This window comes from Bubalus kerabau, chromosome 8 (assembly GCF_029407905.1).
Source record: "Bubalus kerabau isolate K-KA32 ecotype Philippines breed swamp buffalo chromosome 8, PCC_UOA_SB_1v2, whole genome shotgun sequence".
Classification (NCBI taxonomy): Eukaryota; Metazoa; Chordata; class Mammalia; order Artiodactyla; family Bovidae; genus Bubalus; species Bubalus kerabau.
The window spans coordinates 71,757,364-71,770,619 of record NC_073631.1 but is presented as its reverse complement, the minus strand read 5'-3'; the positions used below and the strand labels follow the sequence as shown (position 1 = coordinate 71,770,619).

Below are 13,256 nucleotides of genomic sequence, written 5' to 3'. Positions count from 1 at the left end.
TATTTATACCTCCACCTATACTAAAAGGGCTTCCCTGATAGCTCATTGGTAGAGAATCTATCTGTAATGCGGGAGACCCCAGCTGGATTCCTGGGTTGGGAAGATCCACTAGAGAAGGGACAAGCTACCCACTCCAGTACTCTTGGGATTCCTTTGTGGCTCAGCTGGTAAAGAACCCGCCTGCAATGCAGGAGACCTGGGTTTGCTCCCTGGGTTGGGAAGATCCCCTGGAAAAGGGAAAGGCTACCGACTCCATATTCTGGCCTAGAGAATTCCATGGACTGTATAGACCATGGGGTCACAAAGAGTCGGATACGACTGAGTGACTTTCACTTTCTATACTCAAAAGGGTTTGGGATATAAGATTCCTTTACAAGCCCACTAGGTTCTTTATGAAAAAGAAACTGATTTAAATTATTATATTTCATTATTTTTTAATTCCAAAGCCAATAACCATGTTTAACAGGAATAAAATTGTTATTTCATCCATATCGCTATAATTACATACGTATGTGTATATATGTATGCACATATGTATGTGTATGTGCATATATATTTGATTACACAGTAATTCTGAAAAATTTGTAAATTATAGAAAATCATAATCTTGCCATTCCAAAATACCTAGATATCCATATTAGTATTTTATATAATATTAAGCTTTTAGAATTTTATTAGCTCCCTGTCCTCTGATTGAGATTGTGGTAAAATTTATTTATAAATTTTCTAACATTAAGCTATCTATACATACATGAGATAAACTGAACCTGGTTGCAGTGTCTGATCTCATTCATACACGGTTGTATTTCATTTGTTAATGTACTTTATAAAGTTTTTACTTCTATATTCATGACTGATGTAGACCTATAGTTTTTCTCTCTCATAATGTTTCTAACTGGTTTAATTATCAGAGTTATATACATCTTACAGAATGATTTAGGAAGCATTTCCTCTTTTCTAATTGTCTGGGAAAGTTCATATAAAGTTGAAATGGTATGCTCCTTGAAATTTTGGTTAACATTTGGTAAAATCACTTGGGCCTAGTATTTTCCTCATGAAATCATTTTCTCTTTTTTGCTACTTCTTCAGTTTCTTTAATAGTTATAAGATTATTCAGGCTAATTATTTATTGAATCTGTTCTGAAAAGTTAAAATTTTCTAGCAATCGATCCAGCCCTACCCACAGGATTCTGGATCAAAAATTCACAGCTCTTCAAAGCTGTAACATCCTTTTATCTGAGTTTAGAACAAGCATTGTATTTTGAGAGGGCTAAACAACATAAGTCAGTTTTGGTTTGTTTTTATTTGTAATGAGGAAACAGAATCTGCAATAATTCTAAAAATAATTGGATTATCTTGGGTACCAAAAAATGGTAATTGTTACTTCTGACAAACAGAATAGGTGTGCATCTATTTTAGCTACCACTTACCACCAGAAACAGGGGCATCCATGAAAACTGCTCCCATTTTTTCAACTTCTTTGGCCAGCTCTTTAGAAACCATAGGATCAATAGTACTGGAATCTATTAATAGTGAGCCTTTCTTCACTTTTCTAAGTAAACAAACAGAAACATCGTTTTTTTAAAAGTACAGTTTTATAGTTTTAAAAATATAGTTTACAACTCTGAACAAGTCTTTCATGCAACTACTTATAGAATCAGAATCTGCTAAAAGCTGCCAGATATCAAGGAAGTCTCTGGTGTAAATATTAGAAACATTGTGAGGGACTGCCCTGGTGGCTCAGTGGTAAACCATCCGCCTGCCATTGCAGGAGACATGGCTTAGATCCCTGATCAGGGAGGATCCCATATGCCGCACAGCAGCTAAGCCCCTGTGCCACAACTACTGAGTCTGTGCTCTGCAACAAGAGAAGCCATCACATTGAGAAGCCTGCACACCACAACTGGAGAGTAGCCTCGGCTTGCTGCAGCTGGAGAAAAGCCTACACAGTTACAAGACCCAGAGCGGCCAGAAATAAATTACATTTTTTAAAAGCTCGTTATTAGAACTGGTTCAAAATCTCAAATTCATTTTCAGATCACTTACAGTTCAAAGTAAACTCAAACTATTTCAAACAAACCAAAGTAACCTAATAAACTGCATGGTATAAATTCTGGTTTCATGTGAAATACACATTAACCATAATAATGTAGGTTAGCTAAGATGTAAGCAATTTAAAACACCTATTAACTTTAAAGGGGCTATTTGGTAAGATTTAAATTTTTGTTTGTAAAATAGCTGGGTCTCTTTAAAAAGTAATTTACTTGTCTTTAACAAGCCATATTGCAAATTTCACATATCCATTTTATTTCCACTAGGTAGAAAAAATATAAGCAATTAAAATTTAGCCATTTGCTTTAGAATGGCATATTCTTTAATAATTGTAATTTTGTAAAGATAAAATAAAATATCAAACAGATACTAAGGAAAATATAGGAATGGACCTAGAAATCTCAGAGTCTTCTTGTTCTTTATAGTAAATTTATATATATACACTGGTAAAAGGGGGAAGCAGTCTTTTCATTATCATATTTTACATCAATATTTAAACGGCGTTCTTAAAGTAAAGGGCTTCCCTGTGGCTCAGCTGGTAAAGAATCCTCCTGCAATGCAGGAGACCTGGGTTGGATGGATCCCCTGGAGAAGGGAAAGGCTACCCACTCCAGTTTCTGGCCTGGAGAATTCTATGAATATATAGTCCATGGGGTCGAGTGACCTTCACTTTCACTTTAAAGTAATAGTTTTGTTTGCACTCTAAATACAGACTATATACCTGTCGAGTTCCCTTACAGTATATTATCTATGCTATTGTCACTAGCTTGGAAACTCAGACCTAAATTATAATTTTTTTAAAGGGCTATGGCTAACCTTCCCAAAGTTTTTACTACAGATAAACTAACCTGCAAGACATTTAATCATAACTATGATTGCAAAATTAAAACTGAATAAATATAAATATTAAAGGGGAAACAAAATTATTGCTAAAACCATTAAAAATGTTTTTTCTACAGAAAAAAAAATAGCACATAAAATGCTTTAAGCAACAATTTTTGACATATGAATTGATCTGGTCCAAGTGTAGTAAATGAGTATGTTCTACAGAAAGGAAATAGCATACTCTATTATACATCACTCCAGGATGTATATACCCTAAAATATGAAAATTAAGTTTACCAGTCTTCTATGATATTAGTATTTTTAAGATCTTAAATCTTTAATCAAATGGGAAATCATTTCAGAAACTATACATGCAACTGGGTGTGGGGAAGTGATCCCGACCCAGAAGAAAATAAAGAACCACCCATGAGAAGCAAATTACAGTTCAGTGTAAAACCAAACTCCTTCAAAGCACTCCCTAGACAAAACCACCCTGGTTGGTGGCCACCATATTCCTAACAAAGGATATTAATTAACATGGGATTTTGCCTACACAAAGTTTTTAGTGACTTTTCCCTGACAGGTAAAGCAGGGCCATAATTGGAACAGACCAGGTAACAACACAGCTAGGTCACCTCAGGACCACACACACTGTGGGCCTGAGGGCTTCATCCAAAATGAGTATCTTTCAACCTTCTCTGAAATCTAAACATTTATCTTATCAGTTTTCTGCCTAATATTCAAGTGTCTTTTGCTTCTAAGTTTGCTAGTTTTCCAAAGCAATTCTGTTTCCCAAAACCTCAAATTCCATGCATTACAGCTTCATGAAATTAAAACCCTTTCTTTCAGCCCTTCATGTGTCTACTGAGCCTACCAGTTTGTTCTAGCTCTCTGCTATAACTCAACAATGAAACAAGTTAGGTACAGGAATCAGTAAGACCAGAACACTAAACTGAGAATTCAACCACTGCCATCCTAATATAACCACAAGGGTCTGGCAGCAGGCACCAATTAACCAAAAGGTTCTTGAAGTGAGGCACTGGGTAGGAAATGCTGGCCTAAATAATATATCATTCAGGGAGCTACTGCTAATCTTTAATTCCAGCTTTTCTAAGTTCTTACTACAGATGAACTAACCCAGAGGATATACAGTAACTTTTAATTTCATAATAAATTTTAAATAATAGTGTTCTTTCCAATGCTTGGTTTTATTTTTCATAGAAATCTTTTCCTGAATTTCTATAAACCATAAGAAAAGTATGCTTGTAACATTTGTGTACAGTTTAAAGTCAAGCTTTAAAAAGTCTCTTAAAACAGCTTACCAATGAAAGTGTAAGTTTAACGCAAGAGTTAAAGAAAGAGAAGCAAAAAAAAATTCATTCCCAAAAGTCACATACTTGAATTCAGTGAAAAAATAAACCCTTTACAATGAGAGAGAAACCACATTATTCACTTTTAAGACATAAGAAAACAGTACAAGAAGACTTAACAAACATAACTGCAATTTCACAACTGTTCTAACAAATGTGAAATACATAAACTATCATAGAAAGAACGTATCTACAGTTGAGAAATACATACTTTAGAATTCCATTTGCTCCAGAATAAGCTTCTATCGCATTGATGCTGGTGGGCAACATGGTAATAATTCTGTCAGCTTTTTCAGCTACATCTGCTGGGGAAGACACTACCTTTAAAAAAAATTGCAAAGGCACATTATTTAAATCAAATGCTTCTAGAGCACAAGTAGGACCCACTTTTTATGCATGCCTATAATAGTAACAGTGAATAAAAATCAATACTTGTTTTCAAATGACAAAAAAAAACCCTTACTGCCTAAAATAGAGAGTCCACTCCTTACACACATACAGATGCAGTTTCTATGGAATCACATCCACTGTTTACTTTTAAAAGTGTGAAGTGAGTTGAGGGGGAAAAGGGCAAAATCCTACAGTCCTGGGAACAGACACACTTCTCATGGATTCCTCCAACTTGAACTCTTAAAACAGCATACTTCTTGGTAGATGCTCTAAGAAAAACATTCTAGTATAACAGAGCTGGTAGCTGAAGTACAGGATTCACCAGTTATTTCATGAGCAGCAAAATCCCCAAGAAAATTCTCAAGCCCCCATTACCACTATCTTCCAGCCTCTATTTTCAAGAGAAAAAAAAAAAAATTAAGCCTTTCATTAAAGTCAGAACAAGGACAAGCATGCACTGCACTGACTGAGACCACCATGAAAGTCTGAGAGCGTGAGCTGCCAGGACTCCTGTGGAAACCACATTTACAAGGAAGACAAGCCAACAGGCATCAAGGTACGCCCTCTCTGCAACCCTGACTTCTGCTTTAACAACGACCATGAACATACCACACAGGAAAGCTGTTCTGTCCCATCCTCTGAACATACGTGCATACAAGCGTGGGTGTCTCTGCCCTCACTCACATCCCCCACATCCTCTGCTCTCTCACATACATACACCATGATACACCTGACCAATTTGGTCAGCCACCAAAGAGGCCAAAAGAGACCAGGAAATCATTTCTTGAGTAAAACTCCCCTTTAACAGAAAGAATCCATCACCCTGTCATAAAAGTTCCTGTCCAAAGCTTTTTTTCCTCTTAAAAAAAAAGACAAAGGATTATCAAGAGGATAATCAAAGATTTCTCCATAGGATGATTTACTTACGCATTAGAAACAAACATATTTTCTACAAGGAAATGTGAACTGGCACATAAGCATCTTGGGAATGGGAATGACTGTTTTTCATGCAGTGGAAGTATACAAAACGTTTTCTTTTTGTCTTTGATGTACAGCTGATGAAAGAGTGTGAAGCCAAACACAGTGTGCAACCTAAATATTATGAACTAGAAGCAGTTACATTTCAATTTTCCATAAGAGATTATCAGCTTCTAAATCAAAGTCTACATAAAGGAAGTTTTAACAGAATTTCCTATGTTGTACTTCAAAATTTCAGACAATCAAGTGTCCTGTCACTTTGTGTGTTAACATTAAGTGAAACACCACAGACTCTAAAAACCAAAAGAAAAGAAAAAAGATAGTCTCTCTTATTCTAAAGGCAAGACAGTATTTTCTAGTCTACAATGCAGCACATTCAACAACATGTATATTTTGATATATAGTAGGGATCTGCCACAAATCATCCCAGAAAAAACATTTTTTTCCATCCAATGACAAAGAAATACTTAAGTTAGGTGAAAACCTTTCCTACACTCAAACAAATACTGAGATTTGAAAAGAGGCAACTATTTCCTGGCAAACAATTCAAGTTTATTCAAGCAAAAAAAAAAGTTCAGTAAGATGAGAAGATAAGAAAAAGAAAGGTTGTAGGAGCTGTAATCCCCTACTTCTGGACTGTGTCAAGAATATGGGTTACATGGAGAGAGCCCCACCCATTCACCCAACTTAAATGAAGCCATAAACACTGACAAAATGCTGACGTACCTTTCAGTGGCCTTTCCTTCTATCGCAGCTCCATCTCGCTTGATCTTTCCGGGCCTGTATTCTAAGACCTCAGCCCTGAGGTCTAAGAGTCAACTTCAAACTTTCTCTTAGGAATTGAGTCTCTTCCACTGAAGGAAATTCAATTCCATCTAGATAGCTCCTTGAGACGTGCCTTCAGGGACCCTGACGATTAGCTCACAAATCTAGGAATACTTCACACCTCCAAGCCTCTCATGTTCACGAATTGGCATTGCCAATTCATACAACTGCCAAGTGCATGGGGTGGCCAATCAGCCCCCTGCATCCTTAGCATCTGCTTCTTGGGATGCTTGGGTTGCCAGAGTACTGCTAACCCCTCAATTATAAAGGAAAGTAGTGTCAAAGCTCACAGGTCCGGAAAAAACACACAATGATAGTGATAGCTGGAATGTCACCACTCTACTGGCCACAACTGCTCCATATCTAATGACTATATACATTCAGTACATTATAACAGTCTCTAATTTGCACTACAGAAAAGGCATGTTTATTAGACAGATAAGACAGACATGTGTGTCCAGTTATTCAAATCATCTTGCCTTCCATGTGATGACTTCAAGACTCTCAAATAATTGACTAACAAAATCTGGCCACGACTCAAAAGCTGGCAGGAAAAAAACAACCTTATTGCCAATCCGACACTAACCACAAAAGCCTTTAGGAGCCAAACTAATTAGAGTCCCTTCAATTACATTTGCTAATTGAATGGATAAGCACAGACAGACAGCATGGATCAGTGAAAGGAACACTAATTTAGAAGGCAGAGACCCTGGTTTAGTTATAGCTCAGCCACTAAGTCATGTGTGCTTTTGTGCAAATCACTTAACCTCTCTGACTTCAGTTTTTGAACCTATAAAATAGGAAAACTGACTCAGGTTATCTTTAAGGGTTTCTACCTCCAAAGGAGAAAGACAACTCTGGCAAGGAAACTTTTTCACATTGAGTAAATTTAAATGCTAGGAAGGTATTGCCTCTGTGAAAAAGGACTGATAGGACAGGAAGCATCTGCAGCGACTCAGGACTCTTCTGCACCCCCACACGTGTGGGTGGTCACTGATCTGGCTGACTCTGGACCATGGCTTTGCTCTGTCATGCCCATTCCAGAAATTCTTGACAGTTTCAACTGCCTCCTTATACCACTGTGAATTAAGAGGACCTTACTAAAGGGCAACTCACTCCAGTATTCTTGCCTGGGAAATCCCATGGACAGAGAAGCCTGGTGGGCTACAGTCCATGGGGGTCACAAAACAAACACAGCTTAGCAACTAAACAACAACAGTTTTTCCATTATCTCAATTTTGATTACAGGAGATTGGTTCCCTTCAGGCTATCTAGTTTTTAAGCATTTCTGCAATCAGTTTCATCCATATGCTAGTAAGTACAAGGGCAGGTGTACAATATAAAGAATAGATGACTGGACAGATGGAAGACAAAATCTGCTTTGCTGGGTGGGGGGGGCAGGGGATGACGGGCATCAGGGTCCACAGTAATCTGAAGTAACTGTGGATTTTTTCTACAGTTATATTACTTTCCTTTTTACATTATATTTTACATTACATTACATATTACATTACTTTTACATTATCAGTGGAAGGAGACAACAATTAACCTAGCAATTTTACATAAAGAGAAAAATCTCGCTGTCTTTTCTAGACAAAACAGTCACATAAGTCAAGCTCTTAGCACTGCTTCCAAATAAACTAAGTGGGACAGAGATATTTGCAAAGAAACAAGATGAACATGACCTTGGTTAAACATGCCACTCTGTGTATTTTCATCTTTCCAAGTAGAAAAGCATATTGTTGCTTCAACATTGCACCACCCTTAAAAAAATTGACTGAAATGGTTTGTGCCTACATCTTGAAACATCTGGTCAACAATGATGAAGCCCACTCAGCAAGAGGCTTTTAAAGTTCCCATTTAACGAGACCTGAGTGGATGCCAGATTAGATCCCAAGAGACTTTCTTAACCAAACATGTTCAGCCTTATAATCTAGGAACAACAAGATGGCTTCCAAGTTTTTAGAGAGAATCCAATTAAGCTTCATTCAACCGAAAAACTCACACAGAAATGGTTGCATAAGTCTCAAGACTTTTGGTACTAATCAGAGGCATCTCCAAGGAAATTCCTAGACAATGAAAATAAAGCACAAGTCACATGCCCCTGATACTAATGCTTAAAAAGAGAAACTGCTATCTTCTGTGTCCAGGACACAAGGCACTCTGCAGAATATATTTTTAAGCAGGGATGCGGTCAAATTCCTCTTTGTCTCCTAATTTGGTTTTAACTTTTATCATCATTCTTTGACTTAAAAACATGTCTAAATTCTCTTCCAAGCAACTCTGGACTCAGTGACTCAGTCAAGACAGTGGTGCACTTCTATGTGTGATATTGGAGATGAAGATTTGGGAGAAACACAGTATAGATACTAAAGCAACAACCATATCAGTAGTAATAGCAGTGGCAGCAATAATAGCACTTTCCATGTGCCAGGTTTCCTAGAACTAAAACGAAGGTACTATTACTATTGACATTTTATGAGACACTTTAAGTATTGATAGAAAGACATTAATCTGTGTAAAGTCACTCAGAGCTGAGATTTGAGACCAGTCAGTCAAGTTCCTAGGTTTGTGCTTTTAAACCACTACATTCACCATTTATTGATTCATAATTTCTAAAACCCAAAGGGCTGACGATTACCAGGGTTACATTCTTATAATAGATGCTATAAGTTGCAAAGATGCATTCAGGGTTAAACCTGTAGCCCGTCAGGCTCCTCTGTCCATGGGATTTCCCAGGCAAGAATACTAGAGTGGGTTGCCATTTCCTCCTCCAGGGGATCTTCCCAACCCAGAGATCAAAACCGGGTCTCCTGCACTTAAGGCTGATTCTTTATCAGCTGAGCCACCCAGGGAAGCCCAGGTTAAACCTGAGTTTCCAACAGAAATAAAGACATAACAAAGGGTTACTGCAAGAGGAAGGCATAGGTTTTTTGTTTTTGTTTTTTTAATGGGAATGACCACAAATAACATATTAAACCAGTTGTAAATGTCCCAATTCGTTAACATGTAAAGGTACAAATTTCCTTCATAACCCAGTAGCGTTTTTTACTACTAGGTACAGCTGGAAGGAAACCCTCCAGGGTGGTCACATCCAAAGCACTTCTGCACCTGGAGCTACAGGCAGCCACCTTGCACCTTGAGGGGAGGGAGGGACTGGCCTGTGGAAAGGGGAGCCAAGACACAGACAGAAATGAATCTGCTTACATCTGTACCCAAGATTCAACTATGCTTAGGTTCAGACCACTCCCCAACTCTTCAGTTACATGAAACAACAAATTCTCAGTTTTTGCTTTTTAAAAATTGAAGCAGCACTTCTTCAAGATGTTCAAAGATCTTTAAAACCAGGTGATTGCTTTTTGATCCTCCAGATATGTCTAGTTTGGTACTTTCTCTTCCCGCAAATTTCCTACTGAAAGCACAGTTGACATTAGAAATCAACTAGCCATGCTTTCCACAAACTTTGAGGGAAAAAAATTATGTTTCCTTTGGCTGCCATTTCATGGACTTCCCTTGAGATAGTAACATTAAGGGAAGAAAGGGACATCTGTCCTTAAAATGTAAGCACCAACTCAAATATACTCTGAATTTTTGAATTCCTAATCCATCCATTGTACTACTGTGGACAATAGCCAGAGGTTTCAAGGTTTTCACCTGTATTTTCCCATCTAATCCCAAGTCTTATCTTCATCTTTTAGTGGTAAAATGAAACTCACTTTTCCCTTTATCAAACATTTAAAACTAAATATAGCTATGAAATAATACTGACATTTTAACATATCAGATGTCATGCATCCAAATTAACACTATCTTTTAAAGTAGGACTCTTAAGAAATCACACTTGTTTGAATGACACTGCCACTGTTCAAAATGGTTTTTAAGCTGCCAGCATAAATCATTTATCAACAAATGTTTTCATTTTATGATATTTACGACAGAATATTCCCCCTCAGGCCCAAAGCTTTTTTACTTTTCACCCCTCTCCCTTCATTCATCTAAATTTCACGTCCCCCAGCCCTCCACTGCTGTTACAATCAATACACACAGGACTCCTTAGAGTCAAGACTCTGAGGGGAAGCAGAGATAGAATGTGGGAAAAGAGGAGCCTGCCTTCCAGGCTTGCCACCTTAGACTGAAGCATCCACAGAACCTTTCCCACCGCATGCAGTGGTCAGGGGTGGGAGCTGCAGGCACGAAGCTAGGACATGTCTTCACTATTCACTACTCTGGGAGGGGCAGCTACCCAGAACCCAACGTCTTTCCTTCCTCATACCCACTTCAGTGTCTCAAGGAAGACGGAAAGAAGGGAAATCTAATGACTGAGCCTGTGCCTAGAACCCTCTGATTTCTATTCAGGAGTCCGAGAGACCTTGTCTACATGACTTTCATTTCAGACTACAGCATTTCTATTTGCAGGTCAGCAAACCTTAAAAGCAATATTTATGTAGTTTTCTATGAGAAATGAAATGGCTCTTAACAGTTACTTATTATTTTTCCCCTCAAAACCTGCTTCAGCACTTTATTATTGTCAAAATGCAATTTTAATAGAAACTCCCTCCCAATTTTAGTCTGGCTATCTACGACATATCTAAAACATTGCCACATTCAACCTGTTTTATTCTCCACAGCACTAGGTGCTCTGCTAGACATACTGGTTCAGTTCAGTTCAGTCGCTCAGTCGTGTCCAACTCTTTGCAACCCCATGGACTGCAGCAGGCCAGGCCTCCCTGTCCATCACCAACTCCCAGAGTTCACTCAAACTCATGTCCATTGAGTCAGTGATGCCATCCAACCATCTCATCCTCTGTTGTCCCCTTCTCCTCCCACTCTTAATCTTTCCCAGCATCAGGGTCTTTTCAAATGAGTCAACTCTTTGCATCAGGTGGCCAAAGTATTGGAGTTTCAGCTTCAACATCAGTCCTTCCAAAGAAGGACTTGAGAATTGAGTCATACTGGTACTCAATCTCTATTTGTTGACCTAATGTAGAAATCTCTAGAAACTAGAGAGGGAGCCTTCCACTTTTATTTATTATTTTTTTCCCCTCTACCCTCAGCTTTACTCAGACCCAAAGTATCAACACTCACTAGGTGAACTGCTGTTGACAAAAAATACTGCCATCATTGTAGAGCCCTCCACTTTTAAAGAAAACTGCTCCTTTGTCTCCATTATTCATCTGGATAAATCCTGCTTGTTCTTGCGCTATCTGCCTACACTGCTAGTCTTCAGCAAACAGCCCTAACTGCCCTCTAAACCAATGTAATACAGGTTTTTTGCTGAAAACTGAGGAGACGCTACTTTTTCTTTTGACATCAAAATTTGGAATCACATATTTGTGTGATCTGATTATCTAATACCTCCTGCTGGTCCCCAAAGGCAAAACTGCAACTATTTTGTTCTAGGCTATAATACCCATACCCAGCACAAAAAAAGCACTCAAGAAACATCAATCAAAGTAGCAAATAAATGAAGGTCCTATCCCTTGTTTTGCTGCTGCTGCTGCTGCTAAGTCGCTTAAGTCGTGTCCGACTCTGCGCGACCCCACAGACGGCAGCCCACCAGGCTCCCCCGTCCCTGGGATTCTCCAGGCAAGAACACTGGAATGGGTTGCCATTTCCTTCTCCAGTGCATGAAAGTGAAAAGTGAAAGTGAAGTCACTCCATCGTGTCTGACTCTTTGTGACCCCATGGACTGCAGCCTACCAGGCTCCTCCATCCATGGGATTTTTCAGGCAAGAGTACTGGAGTGGGTTGCCATTGCCTGCTCCCTTGTTTTGCTAGGAGAGTCTAAGGTAGCCTTAATCTGCAGTGATCAAAGTAACTTCTCTTCACAAAGAAGAGACTCTGACACTGTCACGTGAATAGAGAGCATTAAAAAAGGAATTACAGCTCTGCACAGCAGAGGGGAAACAAAGACTTCTAGGAACTAACTTAGACCTAACACACATAGTACTTACCATGCCAAGCATGACTTTAAGCTTTTTACAAATACGAATTCATGTAATCCTCATACTAACTCTCTGAGAAAGGTTGTTATTATTATTCTTAGGAGGAAACAGAGATATAGACACTAAATATCTCTCCTGGGATTGCAGACACTAAGTGGTAAAGTCATGTTCCAGGTTCCCAAAACTCTTGCAGTATTGGTTTCCTGTGGCTGCCACAACAAGTTCCCAACAGCGTGGTGGCTTAAAACACAGAACCTTATTCTCACAGCTCTGGAGGCCAGAAGGACGAAATCAAGGTGTAGGCACCACCATGCTATCTCCACAGGAAGAGCCTCCTCTGCCTCTCCTAGCTTCTGGTAGCCCCGGCTGCTCCCTGGCTTGCTGCAGCATTAACTCTGAAGTCAGCAAGGACCTGCCATAGCCTGCCCTTATGTCTCTCTGTAAGGATGCTCATCACTGCCTTTAGGGCCCATGCAAAGTCCAGGAGGACCTCATCTCAAGATACACAACCTAATTGCATCTGCAAAGACCTTATTTCCAATTAAGGTCACTGTCACAAGTACTGGGGTTAGAATGTGGACATTTATCTTTTTTTTCCAATAACTTTATTGTGATATATAATTTGCCCACATAAAGTATATAATTTGATGGTTTTCAGGGTATTTTCAGATATGTGCAACCATCATAATTTTAGAACTTTGTATCACTTCAAGAAAAAAATCCCATATCCATTAGCTATCTCTCTCTTGTGCCTGCCTCCCTCTTTCCCACCCAGCACTGCTGCTGCTGCCGCTAAGTCGCTTCAGTTGTGTCCGACTCTGTGCAACCCCATAGACGGCAGCCTACAAGGCCCCGCCGTCCCTGGGATTCT

The 13,256-nt window shown here is 38.9% G+C and overlaps 1 protein-coding gene and 1 non-coding gene across 3 annotated transcripts in view; both read right to left on the bottom strand.

Moving 5' to 3' along the window:
* HIBADH (3-hydroxyisobutyrate dehydrogenase) overlaps positions 1 to 13,256 on the bottom strand; it is a 109,892-nt gene that overhangs the window by 80,579 nt on the left and 16,057 nt on the right. For both annotated transcript variants that reach the window (XM_055590527.1, XM_055590526.1), the window contains exons 3-4: positions 4,459 to 4,568; positions 1,431 to 1,552 (exon numbers count right to left, since the gene is read on the bottom strand). In XM_055590527.1, the coding sequence (XP_055446502.1) occupies positions 1,431 to 1,552; positions 4,459 to 4,568 (232 nt within the window). The remainder of the gene's footprint in view (positions 1 to 1,430; positions 1,553 to 4,458; positions 4,569 to 13,256) is intronic.
* LOC129659734 (small nucleolar RNA SNORD56) lies at positions 11,497 to 11,567 on the bottom strand. Its single transcript, XR_008718209.1, has one exon. It is a non-coding gene; the product is annotated as a small nucleolar RNA SNORD56 (small nucleolar RNA).